Source organism: Folsomia candida, unplaced genomic scaffold, assembly GCF_002217175.1.
Source record: "Folsomia candida strain VU population unplaced genomic scaffold, ASM221717v1 Fcan01_Sc014, whole genome shotgun sequence".
Classification (NCBI taxonomy): domain Eukaryota; kingdom Metazoa; phylum Arthropoda; class Collembola; order Entomobryomorpha; family Isotomidae; genus Folsomia; species Folsomia candida.
Genome location: NW_019091206.1, coordinates 664145 through 682247, shown reverse-complemented (window position 1 = coordinate 682247; position 18103 = coordinate 664145). Strand labels below are relative to the sequence as shown.

The window sequence follows — 18103 nt, the reverse complement described above, 5'->3', positions numbered from 1 at the left end:
AAATCTTGTAAATACTGGCAACCTGAAAATATTTATATGATACCTGGTGCTCAATGGTGCTAACCTGTTAGAAAAGTAGAAATTGTTGGACGTATACATATATAATTAGTTCATGATGCTCATATTTATGTAGATGAGCTATGTTGGATAAACAAGTTCCAATGCTTGATATTTAGCATAAAACCGATGAGTTGTGATACATAGGTAATAAGTAAGGGTTACTAAATGATACAGAATTTGTTTACATGGAGTTTGAGTGCTATGAGAATACTATGCTGAAAATTTTGAAAATTTGGTTCGGATAATGTCGTGGTAGATTTTGTCATAGTTTCCATTGCAATGCTTTTGCGCCGGGATAGAAAATTTCTACCGGATACTAGGATTTGTCTAATTTCTTGACTATATTAAAGTAATATTGAGGGTATTCATTACGAGTTCGCATGTTCGCATCGCAAAAATTTTTTTGATTTTTTTGCGAACTAAGTACTTTAGCTGAGCAGGCTCGCAAATCAAATTTCAAGCCAAAATTTTTTTGCCAACTTGCGAACTTTATTTTGCTGCTAACTTTGCTAACGATGCGAATACCCTTATTATATTACAGATACATTTTGGGACTAGAAAATCAGCAGTTCAGTAAAATGGTAAGAATCAATGATTTTCAAGCAAAATGTGACCATGAGGACAGAGGTTTACAAATCCAGCATGAGGGTTTGTTGTGGATTGACTAGGTCCTAAATCTGGACTTAAATCCGTCTTGCAATTTTTCAAAAGTTTGAATATTTAATAGTTTTATCTTGTTTCATTATTTTATTCTACATTAATGTATGCTACGTATGTATAAAGTGTATATTAAACAAAACTATGTCGCAACTTACATTAATATTGGAATAGATAACCCCAGATTTTCAGACCAACATTTTGGGTTCGTTTATTATCCAAGATGAGCCGACTGGTATTTATGTATTAAAAAAACCTTACTTGAAGGAACGTTTTACAACAAAATGTTTTCATGCGTTTTACCTTTCCTAATTTTGGGAATCATTTTGGGAAACTTACATAGGCAACTAAGGGCAACTAAGGTAGCTTTTTTTTCTTTCATTTTGCCTGTATAAGGATTTCTTAACTATGTAGAAATCCGAAGTTACATTTAAAAGTATTTAATTCACGCAATTTTCATGGGGTATAATAACAAAATCTGCTTGGTCTAATAGCGAGGTATAAAGGTTTCCTAGGGGTCGGATGTCAGAAGGTCAACCACCAAAAATTATATTTGTATAGTACTAATGCAGTAATTTAGCCTAATAATGCATATAGTTTGATGCCATTAGCAAATGAGAATATGTAGATAGTTATTATTATTCACCCACATACTTTACTATTTATTGGTATTTGCACACAAAAGAAAACGAACTCGAATTTAAATGCAGGATAAAATTCACATTAAATTTATTAAATTAACAGATAAAAATGTGTAAGGCTGCGACTATGCGAAGCTTTATCAGTGCAGTAATCTGTATACGTTCAATTATTCCGAAATTGGGTGAAATTAGCATAACTCGTCCTTTACAGGGTGAAATTCGAACTCAAGGCGGGACTTTCTTGTGCAAGGAATCTCCGAAATTTTTCTGTAGCTTCTAGCTCTGTTTTAAATTCATACTCAAATTTTTGAATGCCACATTGTAAACTTCTCAAGTGGGAAAAGTCATGACGTGCTAATTCTCGATTCCTGTTGTAGTCAGTTGGTCGATAGGTCAGCATGTGAAGCCCCCTTCCAAGATTGTATCTTGTCACTGACCGTTCCCCCAAGACACTAAAGATTAATTAGTATGAAATTCAATTGTAGTAGGATTTCTTGAGTAGCAAGAAATACAAATTTCGTAAACGAGTTACAAGAAGGAGGAAGGAAAGGATAAGGGCTCACTTTAGGTGATCGTTCTCGATTTTTCGGCCTTGTTACTGCCGACGTCTTGAAATTCTTGTATAAATTTGTTCCTTCAAGAAACAAGGTGTTCGAAACGTTACTACGAAAGGGAAAAGTTTGAGCACGAAAATTAGAGAACGACAGCATAATACGAGTCCTTATCCATCCCATTTTTCCTAAGTGAAACTAAATAAATTATGCTAAACTGGATTGGCAAGTGCTGCCAGTTAATCTATTTAGAAACATACACTCTCAATAATTTTTTGACAATATTGTTACCGTCGGAGACACTATGCAATTCTACCGCGTGGTAACAACATAGTAACAAATTGTCTTCTGTGGGTAAGAAATTGCCTCCGGTATCGGTAATATTTTTATTACCCGAGCGCTGACATTGGGGGCAGTGCAGGATTTAGCCTCTGTATATATGTTACCCTTCGGTGATAAATTATTACCTGAGCGGTAGAGTTGCATAGTACCTCCGCCGGTAACAATATCATCAAAAAATTATTGAGAGTGTATATGCATATCATTACGTGATGTTGCGGTCATGTGTTCCTGGATGGGCGACGCTTTCGAAAAATATATTCCGATTGGAAAGGGCTCGATCAAAAATTTCCCTGTACAATTGGTTCCTAGTTTGGTCACCGGCAATGTTGCCAGAAGATTTTGTAATGAAGTAAACCTTTCTCGGTGAATGCGATCCAATCCAATTCAAAAACCATCGGAGCAACTCCCGCTGTACGAGGAGTAGGTATTTTCAAGGTTTTTGTAAATTTTAGGTAGCATGAGTTGGAGCTGGTAATTTACCTGAATTAGCTCATCCATATATGGATCACAAATAAGCACAACCCTCGCGCCCTGTCCGACCTCCTCTGTAAATAAATCGAGAAACGTAGAAAATTCCTTGTTTTGGTGAATATGTCTAAAAAAGACTTTATTGATATCGGTTTGTTCCTCCATCACGGGTGACCGGCAGGTAATGAATGATTGGATGGTCGGTAATGGTGGCCAAGCTGTATTAATTTTTTTAGAACGGCAAGTAGATCTATCAATAGTGGGATTATGGTAAGGTTTTTATGCTATCTTTATGTATCTCGCTACAAAATTGATTACTTTACAGCCATAATTTGATCATTTCACCAATGCATTCAAGGACCTGGAGAATTAGTCATGATAAGATAAAAGTGATTTTATGTATACGATTTTTCTCTTTGTTTCAATCTAATCATTAAATTGACTTGGTATTAATCAGTAATTATAAACTTGTGATGTTTACATAAGTACGTAGGTAACTAAATATGACACCTCTTGAGCAAACAGCTTATTAAAAAATATTTAAATGTGCATATAAATATGGATGGATTGATGTATTGTAAAAACGCGTCAAGTTTGCAGCTCTGACGTCACTGTGCTCCTATCCTACGGTGTTGGCTCACATGGTAAGGATACGAGCACAGTGACGTCAGAGCTGCAAACTTGACGCGTTTTTACAATATGTACATACATTTCTTTAATTGAGGAATAATAGTTAATTTTGCGTTAAGACGACGACAATCCTGGAAAATAAAAGAATTTATTTAGTATCTGGATTTCAAGTTTTCAGAATTTTTACTGTGATAACTTTGAGTATGGAGTTAGGTTACATACTTTGCATGTTGTGGATAATTGCAAAAGACGATTTCAAAATGGTGAGAGAGGTCTTTATTCCGTTTGTCGTCGACTATTTTATGAACATCTTCCTCACTTCCGGAGACATCCGAGTGGAAAAGGTAAATCTTGCTGCAACCCAGAGAAGTGATCTTGTCCACAGAGGACTTGAAGAAAGAGAGGGACTGGAATTTAAGAAGTCGTGATATACACAATTTACTAAAAAATTTTGCTTCTAAATACCAACTTATTGTTATAATTTAGTCTCATTTTGCACCCATAACAAAAGGTTAAACACGAAGATAAGTAGATTTAATTTGGAAGAACTTACCTGACCGTTTAACCTTTCGAGGAAAAGCATAACGTGTCCGACGTGATATCCGGATTCGATATTTTGGAACATGGCCTCGAAGTCGTCAACTTGTTGGGACGATTTTTCCCGTCGGATCTCATTAAAAATTATGGAACTTGAAAAGGGGATCGATTTTTGATTGATGGCCACCACCTTGCCTTCTGCCCTCGTCCGATTTACTTGTCTCCCACTTCTTAAGGAAAGAAGTGAATAAGGGGTTTTTCTCGCGTTTCGTGTTAAGGAAATCGTGGTGGACATAATAATTTAAAACTTCAGATTTAAAGGGAAAAGAAACGTGGATTATTAATTTTACCAACGCCCTATCACCAAGTTCAAGTAGAGTGTGGCAAGTAATATATCGAGGTCGTTTATTAGTATGCACGTTCGTCAGTGGCGGTGGAAGCGGGGGCACCGTGGGGGGGACGATGGCCACACGGTTTTGTAATGCCACATATGTCCAAACTTTTGTCTTTCATGTTGAATGAATTCTGCAATAATAAGCTAAGCTGCAATATCTCCCCCAAATTAGTTCCGTCGCCGCTTAGGGACGTTATAAAATGTTAATGACGACGTTACTGAATGACTCGTGAGTGCAAATATGTATTTAAATATGTATCAGTTTAAAAGCTTGGTTAGGTAAAAAGTTTGTATTTAAATTAGATCAGTAAATCATAAACCTTGGAATATGGAGGACATATTTAATACTTTGCAAATGTTGGTGTAGCCATTTCGAGAGAACAACGGGATTAGTGATACGTTTAGTGTTATGAAAATGACGTCCTCACGGTGCTATCCGGGGTCCGCGGGGGTTGAAAAAGTAATTATTATGGTTAAATACGTATGTACGTAATCTCTATTGTTTTGGCGAGAGGCAATTAATATAGATAATTAAATTCATACGTGGCTTATCAATGCTGATAAATAATATGAAGTTTGAGCATATTGTTTAAAACGCAGTGGGGAATTAAATAAATACGTTCGTTTTACCGAGAAGAGAGGATGCTCAAAGTACAGGCAAATAAATATGTGTATGTATAAGCGGCGTAGCTTCACCGTAAATATGTTTATGTATTTTTTCAACTCGTAAATTATTTATGAGTATAAATACCGACTGAAATTTAATCGTTGTTTGGTGTTTTTTTGATAGATTTTAGTAATATCGTCGAATAAATAGAAGATTTGATTTTGTTTACTCTTGTCTAAAAATTCCACTGGTTAAGAAGTGGTTCATTAAGTAATTTAGATACATAAGTCATGTACATATGTGTGTACATAAGGTTTTGTAATAGAAAGCCCAGTGTAATTTGGGGCAGTAATTGCGAAGTTTGTAAAGCTTTTTCACGAGATGACTCATATCAGATGATATTAATACATGTGTAAATATTTCTAACGTTTTGAAGAGCATTATTATTTATGTTGATATGTATGTATCCGCATAACCACGCCGTTCCATAGCTCCGCATTAGTTATTGTGTAAGTATTTACATATTGACCAATATGAATAAATAGTAGTAAATACTGCATAGTTACTGTTTGCATTCCGTATTAAATGGTTTTCACACTTGATATTCATTATATATATTTCTTAGTTCTGTATGAATGAATAACATGCATAATTGACGTATGTATTTACTTACTTGTTTGTATCATTGTATGAAAGTGTTGAATAAATATGAGGCGTTTTTGGGTAAAAAATTAGGCATGAATTGCCAATAAATCATAATATATTAAATTCGCCATAAAATTGTACCCCACTTGGTTAAATATCTCTTAAATATTTGTATATTTGCAGATAAATCGTCACTATTTAGTAGGGATGAGTATATGAAAATGTACATAAGTACGTGATTTTCAATGATATCTAAGATGCATGTATGTCTGTATTTAGGAGTGTGTAACAGAGAGATAAGATTATTTATTCGTTATGACGTTGCCAGTGTTTAAAGTGGTATTTACCAAGTGGTACATACCACTGGTAAATACCGGTATTTACCACCGAGCAAAAAACTGGTAAAATGGTACAAAGTGGTAAAAAGTGGTAAAAACCCATTTGGGAAATTGTGAGACAAATTTGTCATGTATTAGACAAGTTTATTAATATTTCATTGAAAAATAATCATTGCAAATATATTTATTAACATTTACGAAGAATATCACAAATAGAAATATTAACCCAAATTTTCCGTAAATTTCCTATGGATTCCTTGAAGTCCAAATTACAAATACTTACATGCATAACTGTACGCAGTTTACTGATATTTGTAAATAATAAAAATTGGTCTTTAAAATTCAATCACGTTGTACAGACGATGTATGTACATAGGTTTGCGTTGAACTGACCTCAACCGGTTTATAAAAATTCGCACCAAATACACTTGTCATGTCCAATTAAATACCTCTATGTTTTAATTCGATGCAATTCTATCCTGTGACTTTATCTACCAAATACTTACATGTTATTTAATTTGACTTTCGCACGTGAAATTCAACCAATCGTGAGTTTATACCACTTGATACCAGTTTATAACACTTTTTACCATTTTACCACTTTTTACCACTGTGATGGTAAAAATCAACCGAGATGGTAAATCTTAAAACACTGGACGTTGCACCTGCTGCTGCAAAATTACGACTGAACTTTCTATTATTTTTGGTTGAATATGCACAAGTATAAATTGCCTAAGGAGGAGGCGGTTGGCCTTATGGAAAAGTGGTTAACCGTCGAATTTCCCAATTTTTTTATATGTTGTACCTGTTGATGTTAATAACAAAAGTTATCATTGACCCGACCCCCAAAGTGCTATAGACTGCCAGCAAATAGAGGTCAAAGTTCCATATATTTATTTCGTTTTTATTTTTCAATAATCTGGCATTTTACCAATCCTTGTCGGGTTTCCTTCATATTGGGTGCAAAATTATCTCAATTGCTTATATTTTTGAATTAATATAATACCTTTCTGAGATTACCAAAAATTTGACCCCCTATACATTTGGGGTCTGAAGGTCAAAGGGTCACGTGTCATAGGTCATTAAGTGGGGTATCATTTTTAAGGTCCCGAGTGCTTTCAGAATATATATGATTTGTGTGATATATGATTTGTGAACTTTGACATCGGTTTGCTGGCAGCCTATGGCACTTTAGGGGTCGGGTCAATGATAACTTTTGTTAGGCAGACGGGTAGGCTCATCTCCGCTTTTCTTCCTCCTCCGTAATAACATCGTCCAGGAGTGTTGTACTTTGCTCTGAGTTTTGAGATAATTTTTTGTTCTGCGTTATTAATCGATGTGGCAGGAGTAATATGGCGTTAATCCTGTAAAAGTTATGGGGACAGGTGTAAGCAGTCGTTCTCATTTAGTAAATCCAAGAACAGAAAACCTCTCAAAATAGAGAACGTTATGACAAGACATATTTGTATATGCGGTATGTATTTATGTGGCTGGGGTGTTAAGCATACCCGTTTTTAGGTTAGGTTAGGATAAGCTGTTAGCAACTTCCAAATTGATTGGTAATAATTTTGTTTTGCTGGAATTGATCGAAATCAGGTTACCTACTTCAACCTCACAGAATTTTTACTACATATTAGTCAAGATAAAATCCACCTCTGAACGAGTCAGTTTCATTGAAAATGTTAATTTATCCATGGATTCAGAGTACGGTTTGTATTATTTTGGTAGCGTAAAATTCATGGATATTTATTGCACTTAATGATATATGAATTTTTATTATATCGCATCAAAGTATTGTAAATCTACATAAATATGTATGAAAATAAGACGTTGGGCATAGATTCCTCAGCATTGAATGCAATAAAACATTTATGCCTAAATTATAAATTGAGTAAATCACATAAATTTAGTTGATTAATAAATATTGGTCAAAGTATTTATTTTTCTATTAATTGTAACTTTAATGTTAGTTCTTCGTCCATACATTTACTGAAAGAGCCAAAATAGGGGGTTTTTAAGCATAAGAATTTAATTAGGGTTCAATAAATTTTAGAAAATTGTTTATTTCAATTAATTAGATGCAAAACCAGTAGTAATCCCCCAGTCAAATCCAGTAAAACCCGGAGCGGAATACTAGGGCTGGCAATCGGTCGATTTTGTTTATTTTTGTTTATTTTGTTTTGATAATTTTTCTGATTCGATACTTACACAAAAAAATTATTTCGAATACCTGCTTGACATGTAATTCAACTATATGAGTATCTAATTTAACTTTCAGTATAATTTAATTGTAACGGATTAAATAGTTTTTAAATTTTCAAAGAAAAAAATAGGCATAAACAAAACAAAACAATTGTTTTTTGTTTAGGGTGATTTTTTTTAGTAAATCTTAAAGAAATATGTAGTCCGTTACAATCAAATTATACTGAAACTTAAATTAGATACTCATATAGTTGAATTACAAGCACTCTTAGCAAACTGGTAATAAAATCCTAATAACGATCTGTACCAAGCTTTTGGTAAAAAGGGACTGCTCCGCTTTGGTAACAACGAATATTACTAGGTTTATTACTGGGAGGTACATATGCATGTCCACACACTGGTTACGTTCATTTGTACTGCTTGGTAAATATCTTTAACTATCAGGTTATAATTTATTACAATTTGGTAATGAATCGTTCTTCGTAACCACTTCGAAATAAGACGTATTACTGGGCGGTAAATAGTTTTTACCGGTCGGAAGAGTTGAGTGGTACAATTGGGTAGAAAAACCTTTCAGTCACATGTAAGCGAGTCTGTTGCCTAGCAATACGTCCAACAAGAATAAACTTGTGCAAGTTTCCAGCTTATTGAGAGGATAGAAGCTTGCAATTTTGAGGAATTTATTTCTAGAGGTAAGTCTTGAATAATTTATTGGTAATTATTATCTTAATAATTTGTTTGAACTTTCTACATGATAATCCAATAATTTTATATTGGTTTTAGCGCTGACAAAGTTTAATCTGCTCCCTGACGTAGATCCAGTGACTTTCAGAAGATCCAGTCCTTTGAGAACGATCAAGTGACTGAAGTCGATAAGTAAGTGCTTCCAGTCCCCCAATGTTTTCACTTTTGTCGTTTAGGCAACAAAAAACGTTCATAATTTGTTTTCAAATTCAGCCGTCGCTTTTCAAATATTTATTATTTTATTTTTATTAATCAATTAAATTAATTAAATCATTATAATTTTCTAAATAGTTTATCCTGCCCCCCCCCCCACTCAACATAGCCATCCATCGGGTCATCGTCAAATCACCATTAGGAGGAAAATAATTTCAGGTAATTTTATATTCCTAAGTAAATATATGAATAAATAATTTCATGATTGCATTATTTGTGTTCGATTTAAAACGGTTTTTTGTATACAAATACCTAGCATAATATTAATTTGGCAAATTTTTTCTTTCAGATTTTAAATCCTTTGTCGCATAATTAACTGATTAAGTCGCCGACAGCAATACAACGGCCTGTTTTCGACCGTGCAGCTGCAACAATTAGTAAAATTAAAGATATAAATTAAATATACATAAATATTATAATGCTATTTTAAATGAAAAATAAATTTATATTAATTTTTACCACCACTTCTACCATTTGAATTTTATTTGTTACTATGTGGTAAGAACGACAATGAAAATATAGTAGTACCAGTTATTACTGTTGTGGTAACGATTCGTAACCACCTAGTAAAGATTTAATACCATGATGGTACCGATTGGCTTTACCATTCTGGTATAGGTTTGTTACGGGGTCGTAATAAATTATTACTGCCTATGGTAATATTGCTTATTACTATGTAGTTATAATTCTTTACCAGTCCGGTTAAGTCATATACTTGTACGGTCTGGTTATAATCTGGTAATGATTTTATTAAGAGTGTGTCAAGTATTCGAAATAATTTTTTTGTGTAAGTATCGAATCAGAAAAATTATCAAAACAAAATAAACAAAAATAAACAAAATCGACCGATTGATAGCCCTACTGAATATCCTGGGATTAATTGTAATAACAGGCCTTAGCGGATCCGTAGGATAATAGCGCTTAATCTTCCCGTGTCCAAACTTCTGTTCGGTGATAGACATGTGCATCAATTTAATTGCGTTGGCTCCAAAATTGGGAAAGTTCCTAACAGGCCGGATGTTATGTTTTGAATTATCTTGAACGACAATAAAATTACAGAATATACAGTATACTTGTTATCTTATCTTTTCTGGTTCTTTAGAAGCCTGAATTTTTCATTTGTTGTGATTACCAAATTAAACTAAGTTTACCGGAAAAACTTTTTTCTTCATCTATCGATAACAAGTTTAAAGCAAATTGTTGCCACACGGGCTTATTAGTTTTATCTATGACTAACACGGGTTTCTAAAAGATACAACTACATATGTACTTTTATAAAGTTGGCCCAGAAATCTCAGGAAGTAGAAAATTATAATTTTCATTAAATGTTTGCCGCAATTTGGAATCGTATTATTCAGTCAACGACAAAGGATTGTTGAAATCGAATTATCAAGAAATACGCCGAAAAAGAATACATTTGTTGTCGGAAGTAAAAAGAACTTGCTCGAACCAATTATTTCTTTTTATTTCATCCTTTGCCACTCATTAACGTCAAACTTAACCAAAAAAGGTTTTCATATCGTAGAAAGTTCTAGTTACAAACAAACATATACAGGTTTTACTTTGTACACTTAATATATTTCGGATTTCTTAATGATTCCAACAGTTTTGTTACAATTACAGAATGCATAAATCCTACCGAATTATACTAATCTCCATCTTATTTTACCATCAAATAACCTGCAGTTTTCGACAAACCGACTTATTTCACGATTGCGACGTCTACTACATAATCGATGGGACTCACCCAACTAGTATGTCCATATCCTCTGTATTGCACGAAGTCATGTCACGTACCCATAATTACACACCACAAGTCCTCATCCCCGTGGTGGAAAAATGGACACGACGCAAACATAAAATTGCTCTACTGTATCACCACAGCATCCCAAAAATTTATAAATTTCGCACACTTGTTGTCTTAGTTGATTTCGTGGAAACAGTAAAACTCATTCCTGATAAATTTCTCCTGATAGAAATATTACGCCGGATTAGCGATACGGATTACATTTTCGCCCATATAATGAATCCATACAGCAGGAAACCTATCGAGCACTATTACACAGCAAAGTCACCTTCGAAGCTAGTCTTATTTAGCCAGACTCACCCGGATACTCTTGTCATACCGTGTATCTCATGCTACTCAGAGACACACAGCGAACTAGAATCTACTCAAAAACTGACTCGCCATCATATCGACGTAGCTTGGAATTTTCAAAATTTGAATCTTCACGGAAGACTTGCATTCACCCCAAGTACATTTCACTTCGATAAAGAAGGAAGTTGTCGGGCAAACATAAAATATTTTGAGCGATACGCGGGAGGCCAACTTTGTATGGTTTACATTCTCCGGGACAAATTTAATTATACTATATTCGACGAGACTGAGATTATCGACAAAACGGCAGTACTACATTTTTACGTTGCTTATTTTTACCATACGCTTAATGGCTTGTCCTCAAGGAATGATAACGCTGGATTATATGGTTTCACTTTTGAGAAATTCAAATTCTCCATAGTTACCGAATTTCCTTCGATGGCGAACAGCTTTACAACTTTCCTCCTACCATTCGACGGGATTACGTGGTTCCTTTTACTCGTTTCGATAGCAATGATTTCGTGCCTTGTTCCTATTTCAGTTTCAATATTTTCTGGTTTTGAGCATCAGTTTGGGCTTCGAAATTTTGTACAGGATCAAATTTTCGAGGTTTTTGTTCCTCTTTTGGGGCAAAGTGGAAGTGGTGATATTCGTCAGATATTTGGCAACCAGCTTACGGCTGTCATAACCTGTTCCACGTGGCTATTTGGCTGTTATATACTAATGGAAAACTTATACCAGGGCTCGATCTTCTCATACTTAACGGTACCCGAATTTCCTAACGTACCAAAAACCATGAACGAACTACTGGAATCACACATTCCCGTCCTGACAACAACATACATGTCAGAATGGGTTTTCGTAAATACCTCGACACAAGTTGTCCGTCAGCACGCGACACTCCAACTTTTCATTATTAAAAAAATTAGGAAGGCAATACCCAAATCTTCACAATATCAAAAGTCTCTAGATTCGTTGGAGAAAAGACTCTTCTTGGCCAATTATGGTGACAACAAGGTGGAGGACATTGTTGCCAACATTTCAGAATCGGTAAACCTCTTAGACAAATTCGAAACTAGGTCAACGTTCGCCCTACTTTCGGTTGCGGATGAATTAAAATTGTTCACAGAGCCGGTAAAATTATTGGGTAAACGGTTCGTCATCGATAGCGGGGATGACACCGGGTTTCAAACAATCCTTATGATGACTGGAGACCGAAATTTTATATATCCGTGGTTTTACTTGACATACCAGAGGTTAATGGATTCAGGGTTGCCTGTAGTTTGGGAACGTCTCTCATTAACTGCAAGTCGGCTATCAAGGATGAGAAGACACGGTGAAAAAATGTATAAAAGGTATTACGCCCAATTAAATACCGGGCTCCAATTTCAGCCAGAGTTTCATGAATGTATGCCAGTGTCCCTGGTTGCCTTGAGGTATGCATTTACCATTAGTGTGGCATTAGAATTTGTTGGGATGATAATTTTAGTGATAGAGTTTATGTTGATCCCCAAATGAGATACATACATAGATGACAAGGTTGATGAAGGGAATGGTTAATATTGCTTACATGTTTTACTTGTTAGTAACATATCGGAGGAGAAATGGATATCCAGAAAAATCAATTTATGTATTGGATATTCTTTACTATCTTCTAAAGCAGTGTTTGATTTCGTGCAATGTGTCCATATTTTTTGCACTGCACTGCTATAAATTCTAAGAAATGAAAGGGAATTGGCGCCATCTAACGCTTGGTACTATACTTAATTATAGGCATTATAGTGCTTCTCCTTGGCTTCTTCCTGTGCACACGTATCTCGCTCTCGCTCCTGCATCGGTATTCTCTGCCATCTGGGTCGCGGGTGTGCCAAGGGCAAGTAAAGTGCGTCACAAGGGTTCTTCGCCATGTGAGCCTCGTCCACTCACACCCCCCATCTGGGACCTTGACGACGCCCCCTGCCACACCCGTCCCAGCAACGACAAGCTGAGCCATCAGGCGAAGTTAGATTCAACGGACCCGTGCACAGGAGGATCTACGCCTTGGAGAAGCTCCCCCAGGTAGGTCATTTGTTTGGTACATCGGGGTGATGACCATTGGGGAGTGGTTGGGGGAAGGATGGGGAGGGGTTGTGCATTGCGGTTGACGGCAGAACTTGGTCTACGGGGGTCCCATGACCTGGTTGTGTTGGGATAGGAGAGGGGGCAAGTGGGAGTGTCTCTCGGCCCCGGTCAGCCTAAGCTGACTTCCATGGGGGACATGGGTCTAAATCCCGTGGTCCGTGAACACCCCCGCCCAACAACCTTCAACTTTCTGCTTCCGCATGCCATCACCATCCCCATTTGGATATCACCACCACCCCATGGAATTCGCCTATGATCTCTGCCATTCATTTTCCTACCTGGGTGATAGGGCCGAATGGTGTACTGGGTTACCTTCCCAGTACATGTAGAGGTTTTCCGAACTCACCATCATAGTTCGGTTTTCCCCCTACACCCTTATTATAATATACATTTTATCATTTTTGTATAATTTCAAGTTATTAGGCATGGTATGTGTTTAGCCTGTATTGGGATGCCGTGTGCTACTTGTGGATAATGCCCACAACTGAATACATAGTTTACTAGATTGATTGATTTATATATCTGTGATGAGCTGTATATTTGTATGAAATGTTTGTATGAGTGAGATTGTGTCGATTGTAAAAGCCATGGCTAAATCAATCTTGAAATAAAACCAATCTATCTATCTATCTAATTATAGGCATTATAAGCTAGATGGTGCCAAGTTGCGCGAGTGCAAGAAATTTTACCTAGTTGAAAACAGTTTCTTGCCGTGGTTTCTTGCAGGTGATTGTTTTATGAAAAAAACTGCTTTGAACGATATTGGGTGGATTGGAATTTTCAATTCAAGTATTCGATGTATTAGCATTATTCGATATATTATTATTACATATTATTATACGAAATATATGCAAAAGTTTTCTATCATGTTGTCAAAAAGAGATTGTATTTATGTACTACATAATGTACCATGGCGATATGTAATCTTCAAAATGTGAGACGTACATAGTTATTAAAGGCGGAACTTTATAAGATTAAGGTCTGTGCTTAAAGCGTGTAATTGAATTACTTAATTTTAGTTTCTCCACTCTATTAAGATTAGTGATAAAAATTACAGAATTATAAATTAGCTCAATAAATCCATATTATGGACAATCTGCGAAAATCCATATGTATACATAAGTACGCATTTATTTTAAATAAATAAATTATTTATCATCCAGGCACGAAATCAAAGAATGAATTTAAAAAATCCTTATAACGTAAATTTCTGGGGATGAGTGGAGCAATGACAAAGGTGGAAACGTAGCGATTTAAATTTCAGTTTTCTTTTTGTAATAAATTACCTCGAAAACATGCATACATTTTTTATGTACAATTTACCGTAATTTTTGACAATGTAGATAAATACACTCTTAAAAAAATAAAAGAATCTGGTGACAATATGTGACTCTACCAGCATGGTAACAATTCTATTACTGCTTGGTAATAAACCATTACCAGGTGGTTGCAAGGCTTTACCAAGCGGTAACAATTTATAACCGTGATGGTAATAAAATATTACCAACGGGTAATGCACGTGATTACCAATGCGGTAGAGTCATATATAGTTACCACTCGGTAATAGCTATTACCAGATTGTTTAGAGTGTATGAATGCGGGTGTCTGCAAACGCATTTTGGTAAATCTCATCCCCTTATTTAAATTTAAAATTTATGAATCAAACCGTCTTTAACTTATGGAAAAAAAAACAAATCAACATAATCTTTTAGCAAGATACTTACATCGATCGTTAGCATGCATTTTTTTGAGTTTTCAATAAATAATATCTTATCCATTGTAACCTATAGTAAATTTCTTATTCTCAATAAATAGTTAGAATATAAAACAGGAAGTAATAATTTATTTTAATTATTTTTAAATTAAGATTACTGATTAAGTTAATTAATTGTATTTTTGCAGCGAAATTATTATGTATGTAGTCGTACTCTGAGTTGGCAGAATTGTATACTAATGACAACGGATAATTTTCCTGCGACAAATCTTCATATTAATTAAATAGTTTCGTCGGGCTTCTGCATTTGTTATTGATTACTTTATTTTACAGATATCCTCAAATTGTGATTCAGAGAACTCCTAAACTTTTAAGCTGGTTAAAAGATGTTAAGAATGGGGATTATTATTTCGATGAATGGATCCATTTGATGTTTTCTTTTAGCTTGCCAAATTTTTGTTATGTAGTCACAATAGAACTAAACAAGTGAAATCACAGCAGCGACGCTACCATGATTTCCCGGACATATGTAACAATAAATCACAGAAAAATTAACTGGGTTACATTTTGTTCGATATCTGCGGGTTACTGATAGTTCATGTTTTTTAACCAATCCATCTCACATGTTGTTCCGAACGATTTAGGACAAATCCAATTGTATAATATAATTATCCAATTTTCATGTCACAACTAGTGTAAAACCTTAGTTTGTTCATTATTATGGTTAATTAAATGTATTTAGAAGATTCGTTTCTCTAGCTTGAAATAAGGAAATTAAAATTCGACTGTAATGATACTTATTTATCTGAATATTTGACATGTAGTTACACATCTATTTTCCTTGACTACTTGAGCGTTAATAATGCGCTAGCGGTGTAACTTATCAAATTATTAACTATCGTAACCACACACACCTTATTCACCAATCCGAAAAATCCAATACTTACTCCCAACCTGTCAAAAGATCTAAATTGCTTACGTTCACATTTAGTACACAATTTTCCATTTATCCTTTCCCGGAACTTGTTTGCCTCCCTATTAACGAGGCATGCATACGGCAATACCGTCACCACGAAGGCATGACCTACCAAACTGGTTATCGGCATTATTGGATATAACGCTAGTGGAAGGATGGTGTGGAGCTTGATCGTCCCATAATTTGACAGAATAATGCTCCCCATTCCGAAACAGATAAGCGGAGGAACAACAAAGTTAGAATATTCTGAATTTATGTGACTGATCCATACTACGATTTCTCGATAGGTCTGCATAACTTTACCATATGTAGTTTGTATTCGAGCATATTGCAGCCGCTTTAAACTCCCTGGCACAGCGGTGAAGACGACGAAGGAAATAATAAGCACGAACCATGCACTCACAGAAAAAATGACACCAGATTGACACCAAGCTGGTGTCTATATGTGACTCTACCGGAATTGTGTCAAACCAACACAATCTGGTGTCAATTTCGTTCAACTCCATCGCGGTGTCTACGCTACATATTGTAGTGCTAATAGCAACATAGCAACGTAACATCAAGGTGTTCTCAGTTATGCTAAATCAACACCACTTTCTCTTGGTTTGTTACCAGTCGGTGAGAAACCTTTTCCGAATAATTGCACTTGTTTGACATAATTTGGCATTAGCAATAAATATATCGTTTATTTTACATTCAATGGCAATTAATTCATTAATATTTAACTTAACAGTAACTAAACTCGACAAAATTTGTAGGTATTTACATACAGCCGCAAAACCTGGAATTTTCTAGACAATTTAAAAATCAAAGGAGCACTAATTCTTGTTAAACAGCTACAATGCGATAATTGGTCAAGCATTTCAATTGGTTTTCACCCTTAGTAGTAGTGAAAGTTAACTCAGCAATTAATACGGGGCTTCACTGGACTCTTCTAAATTTGGCTTGGCGAATTTTTCCCTTGGTCGAGAACTTGCCTGTGTGGACGGATCCCCTTCAAATTCCAACGACTTCACCGATGACGAGATTGGGTCAATTCTGAGCGGTTCACTTCGTCGTAGTGGATGTCCTAAGACGAAAAGTGAGCAATTTTATAAACAATTACTATCTTAGCTCTCACAAATCTAAATAATAATTTTATTATACATACAATCCTGTTCTCCGATTCGGTATACTTCCAGCACGGTATGATCGAAATTGCTGCCAGCGCGAGTTATTTTTGATCTGCAGACTGCAGTTGAAGGCGATCAACTGATAAATAAGATAAATTGACCATGTTGAATTAATAGATAATTATTTTGTACATATTTTGTGTTATATTTTTAATTTAAACTTACCACTTTAGTTCGATTAGCTTGCCAACGAAGGGTCCAAGGTCGAGTTTTGTTTTCTTAACTGGAAAAATAAATAAAGTTCACAATTAAATTTTCGTTATAAAACTAATGCCACCTCATAAAATATATTTTTTTAAAAAGCTTCTATACAAAAGATAAAAATGTACCTGACTCAATAAATTCGAAATAGCCATCTCCGTTAAAAACAATTTTTCGTCGCAAAATATTAGATAAGCTGCGACGAAGAAAATAATAACGCGCAAAAGCCACGAAGGTATTTGAAGTTTCCCTCACTGCACAGTCCCAGGCTGGTATTAAATGAAACGTTTTCATTAACTACATCAACATCACACGGTGTCAATTTAACACAGTATTTGTAAATCTCAAAACCATTTTTTAAATATCTTTGTCACCCTATCGAGTGTCAACATTTAATCACAACAGTGTCATTTTTTGAAACGACTTTGACACGAAACATACAAATCATGTTGACACCGTCGGTTGGTGTCAACGAAATCCGGGTTTTTGTTACCAAGTTGCTAAGAGTGTGCAGATTTAACAACATCCTGCGCCACAACGAATGCGATGAGAAGTCTGGTCAACAGAATCGAATCGTACCGAAAAATATATAGTTTTCCGGTTTGGGAAAGACGTTGGAACATGGATCCAGTTCAAACATGATTATGACGCAAACCACAATAGGAGAAATTGTGTACACAAGTTTTAGAGATATGATGATGCCCACTTCCAATATTGGATTGTCAGAGGATCGCGCAAACCACAATAGGAGAAATTGTGTACACAAGTTTTAGAGATATGATGAAGCCCACT

General features: G+C 35.2%; 1 protein-coding gene and 1 long non-coding RNA gene across 4 annotated transcripts; one reads left to right on the top strand and one right to left on the bottom strand.

Moving 5' to 3' along the window:
* Window positions 1-1352: 1352 nt before the first annotated feature.
* LOC110855991 lies at window positions 1353-4515 on the bottom strand. 3 transcript variants are annotated; one of them, XR_004836202.1, is made up of 6 exons: window positions 3903-4495; window positions 3572-3756; window positions 3429-3480; window positions 2732-2796; window positions 2458-2660; window positions 1353-1810 (listed from the first exon to the last, which is right to left on the bottom strand). XR_004836202.1 is itself a non-coding variant. In XM_035856760.1 (3 exons), exons 1-3 carry the CDS (start codon window positions 4179-4181, stop codon window positions 3453-3455), a joined length of 492 nt encoding a protein of 163 aa, XP_035712653.1. In that variant the 5' UTR covers window positions 4182-4461; the 3' UTR covers window positions 3093-3452. The 3 variants fall into 3 exon arrangements, 1 of the variants encoding a protein (XP_035712653.1); XR_004836201.1 differs by having other exon boundaries at window positions 2732-3480; window positions 3903-4515; XM_035856760.1 differs by lacking the exons at window positions 1353-1810; window positions 2458-2660; window positions 2732-2796 and having other exon boundaries at window positions 3093-3480; window positions 3903-4461.
* Window positions 4516-8258: 3743 nt separating this feature from the next.
* On the top strand, window positions 8259-9493 carry LOC118437598. The gene is made up of 4 exons (XR_004836204.1): window positions 8259-8764; window positions 8856-8948; window positions 9108-9188; window positions 9319-9493. It is a non-coding gene; the product is annotated as an uncharacterized LOC118437598 (long non-coding RNA).
* Window positions 9494-18103: the final 8610 nt, after the last annotated feature.

Bases quoted from the DNA above. Each gene is read 5' to 3' on its own strand.
- LOC110855991 (XM_035856760.1), bottom strand. From the start codon at position 4,181: ATGTCCACCACGATTTCCTTAACACGAAACGCGAGAAAAACCCCTTAT. The intron at 3,757-3,902 runs GTAAGTTCTTCC...CTTAAATTCCAG, and splicing joins TCGAAAGGTTAAACGGTCAG to TCCCTCTCTTTCTTCAAGTC. The intron at 3,481-3,571 runs GTATGTAACCTA...TTTATTTTCCAG, and splicing joins AATTATCCACAACATGCAAA to GATTGTCGTCGTCTTAACGC.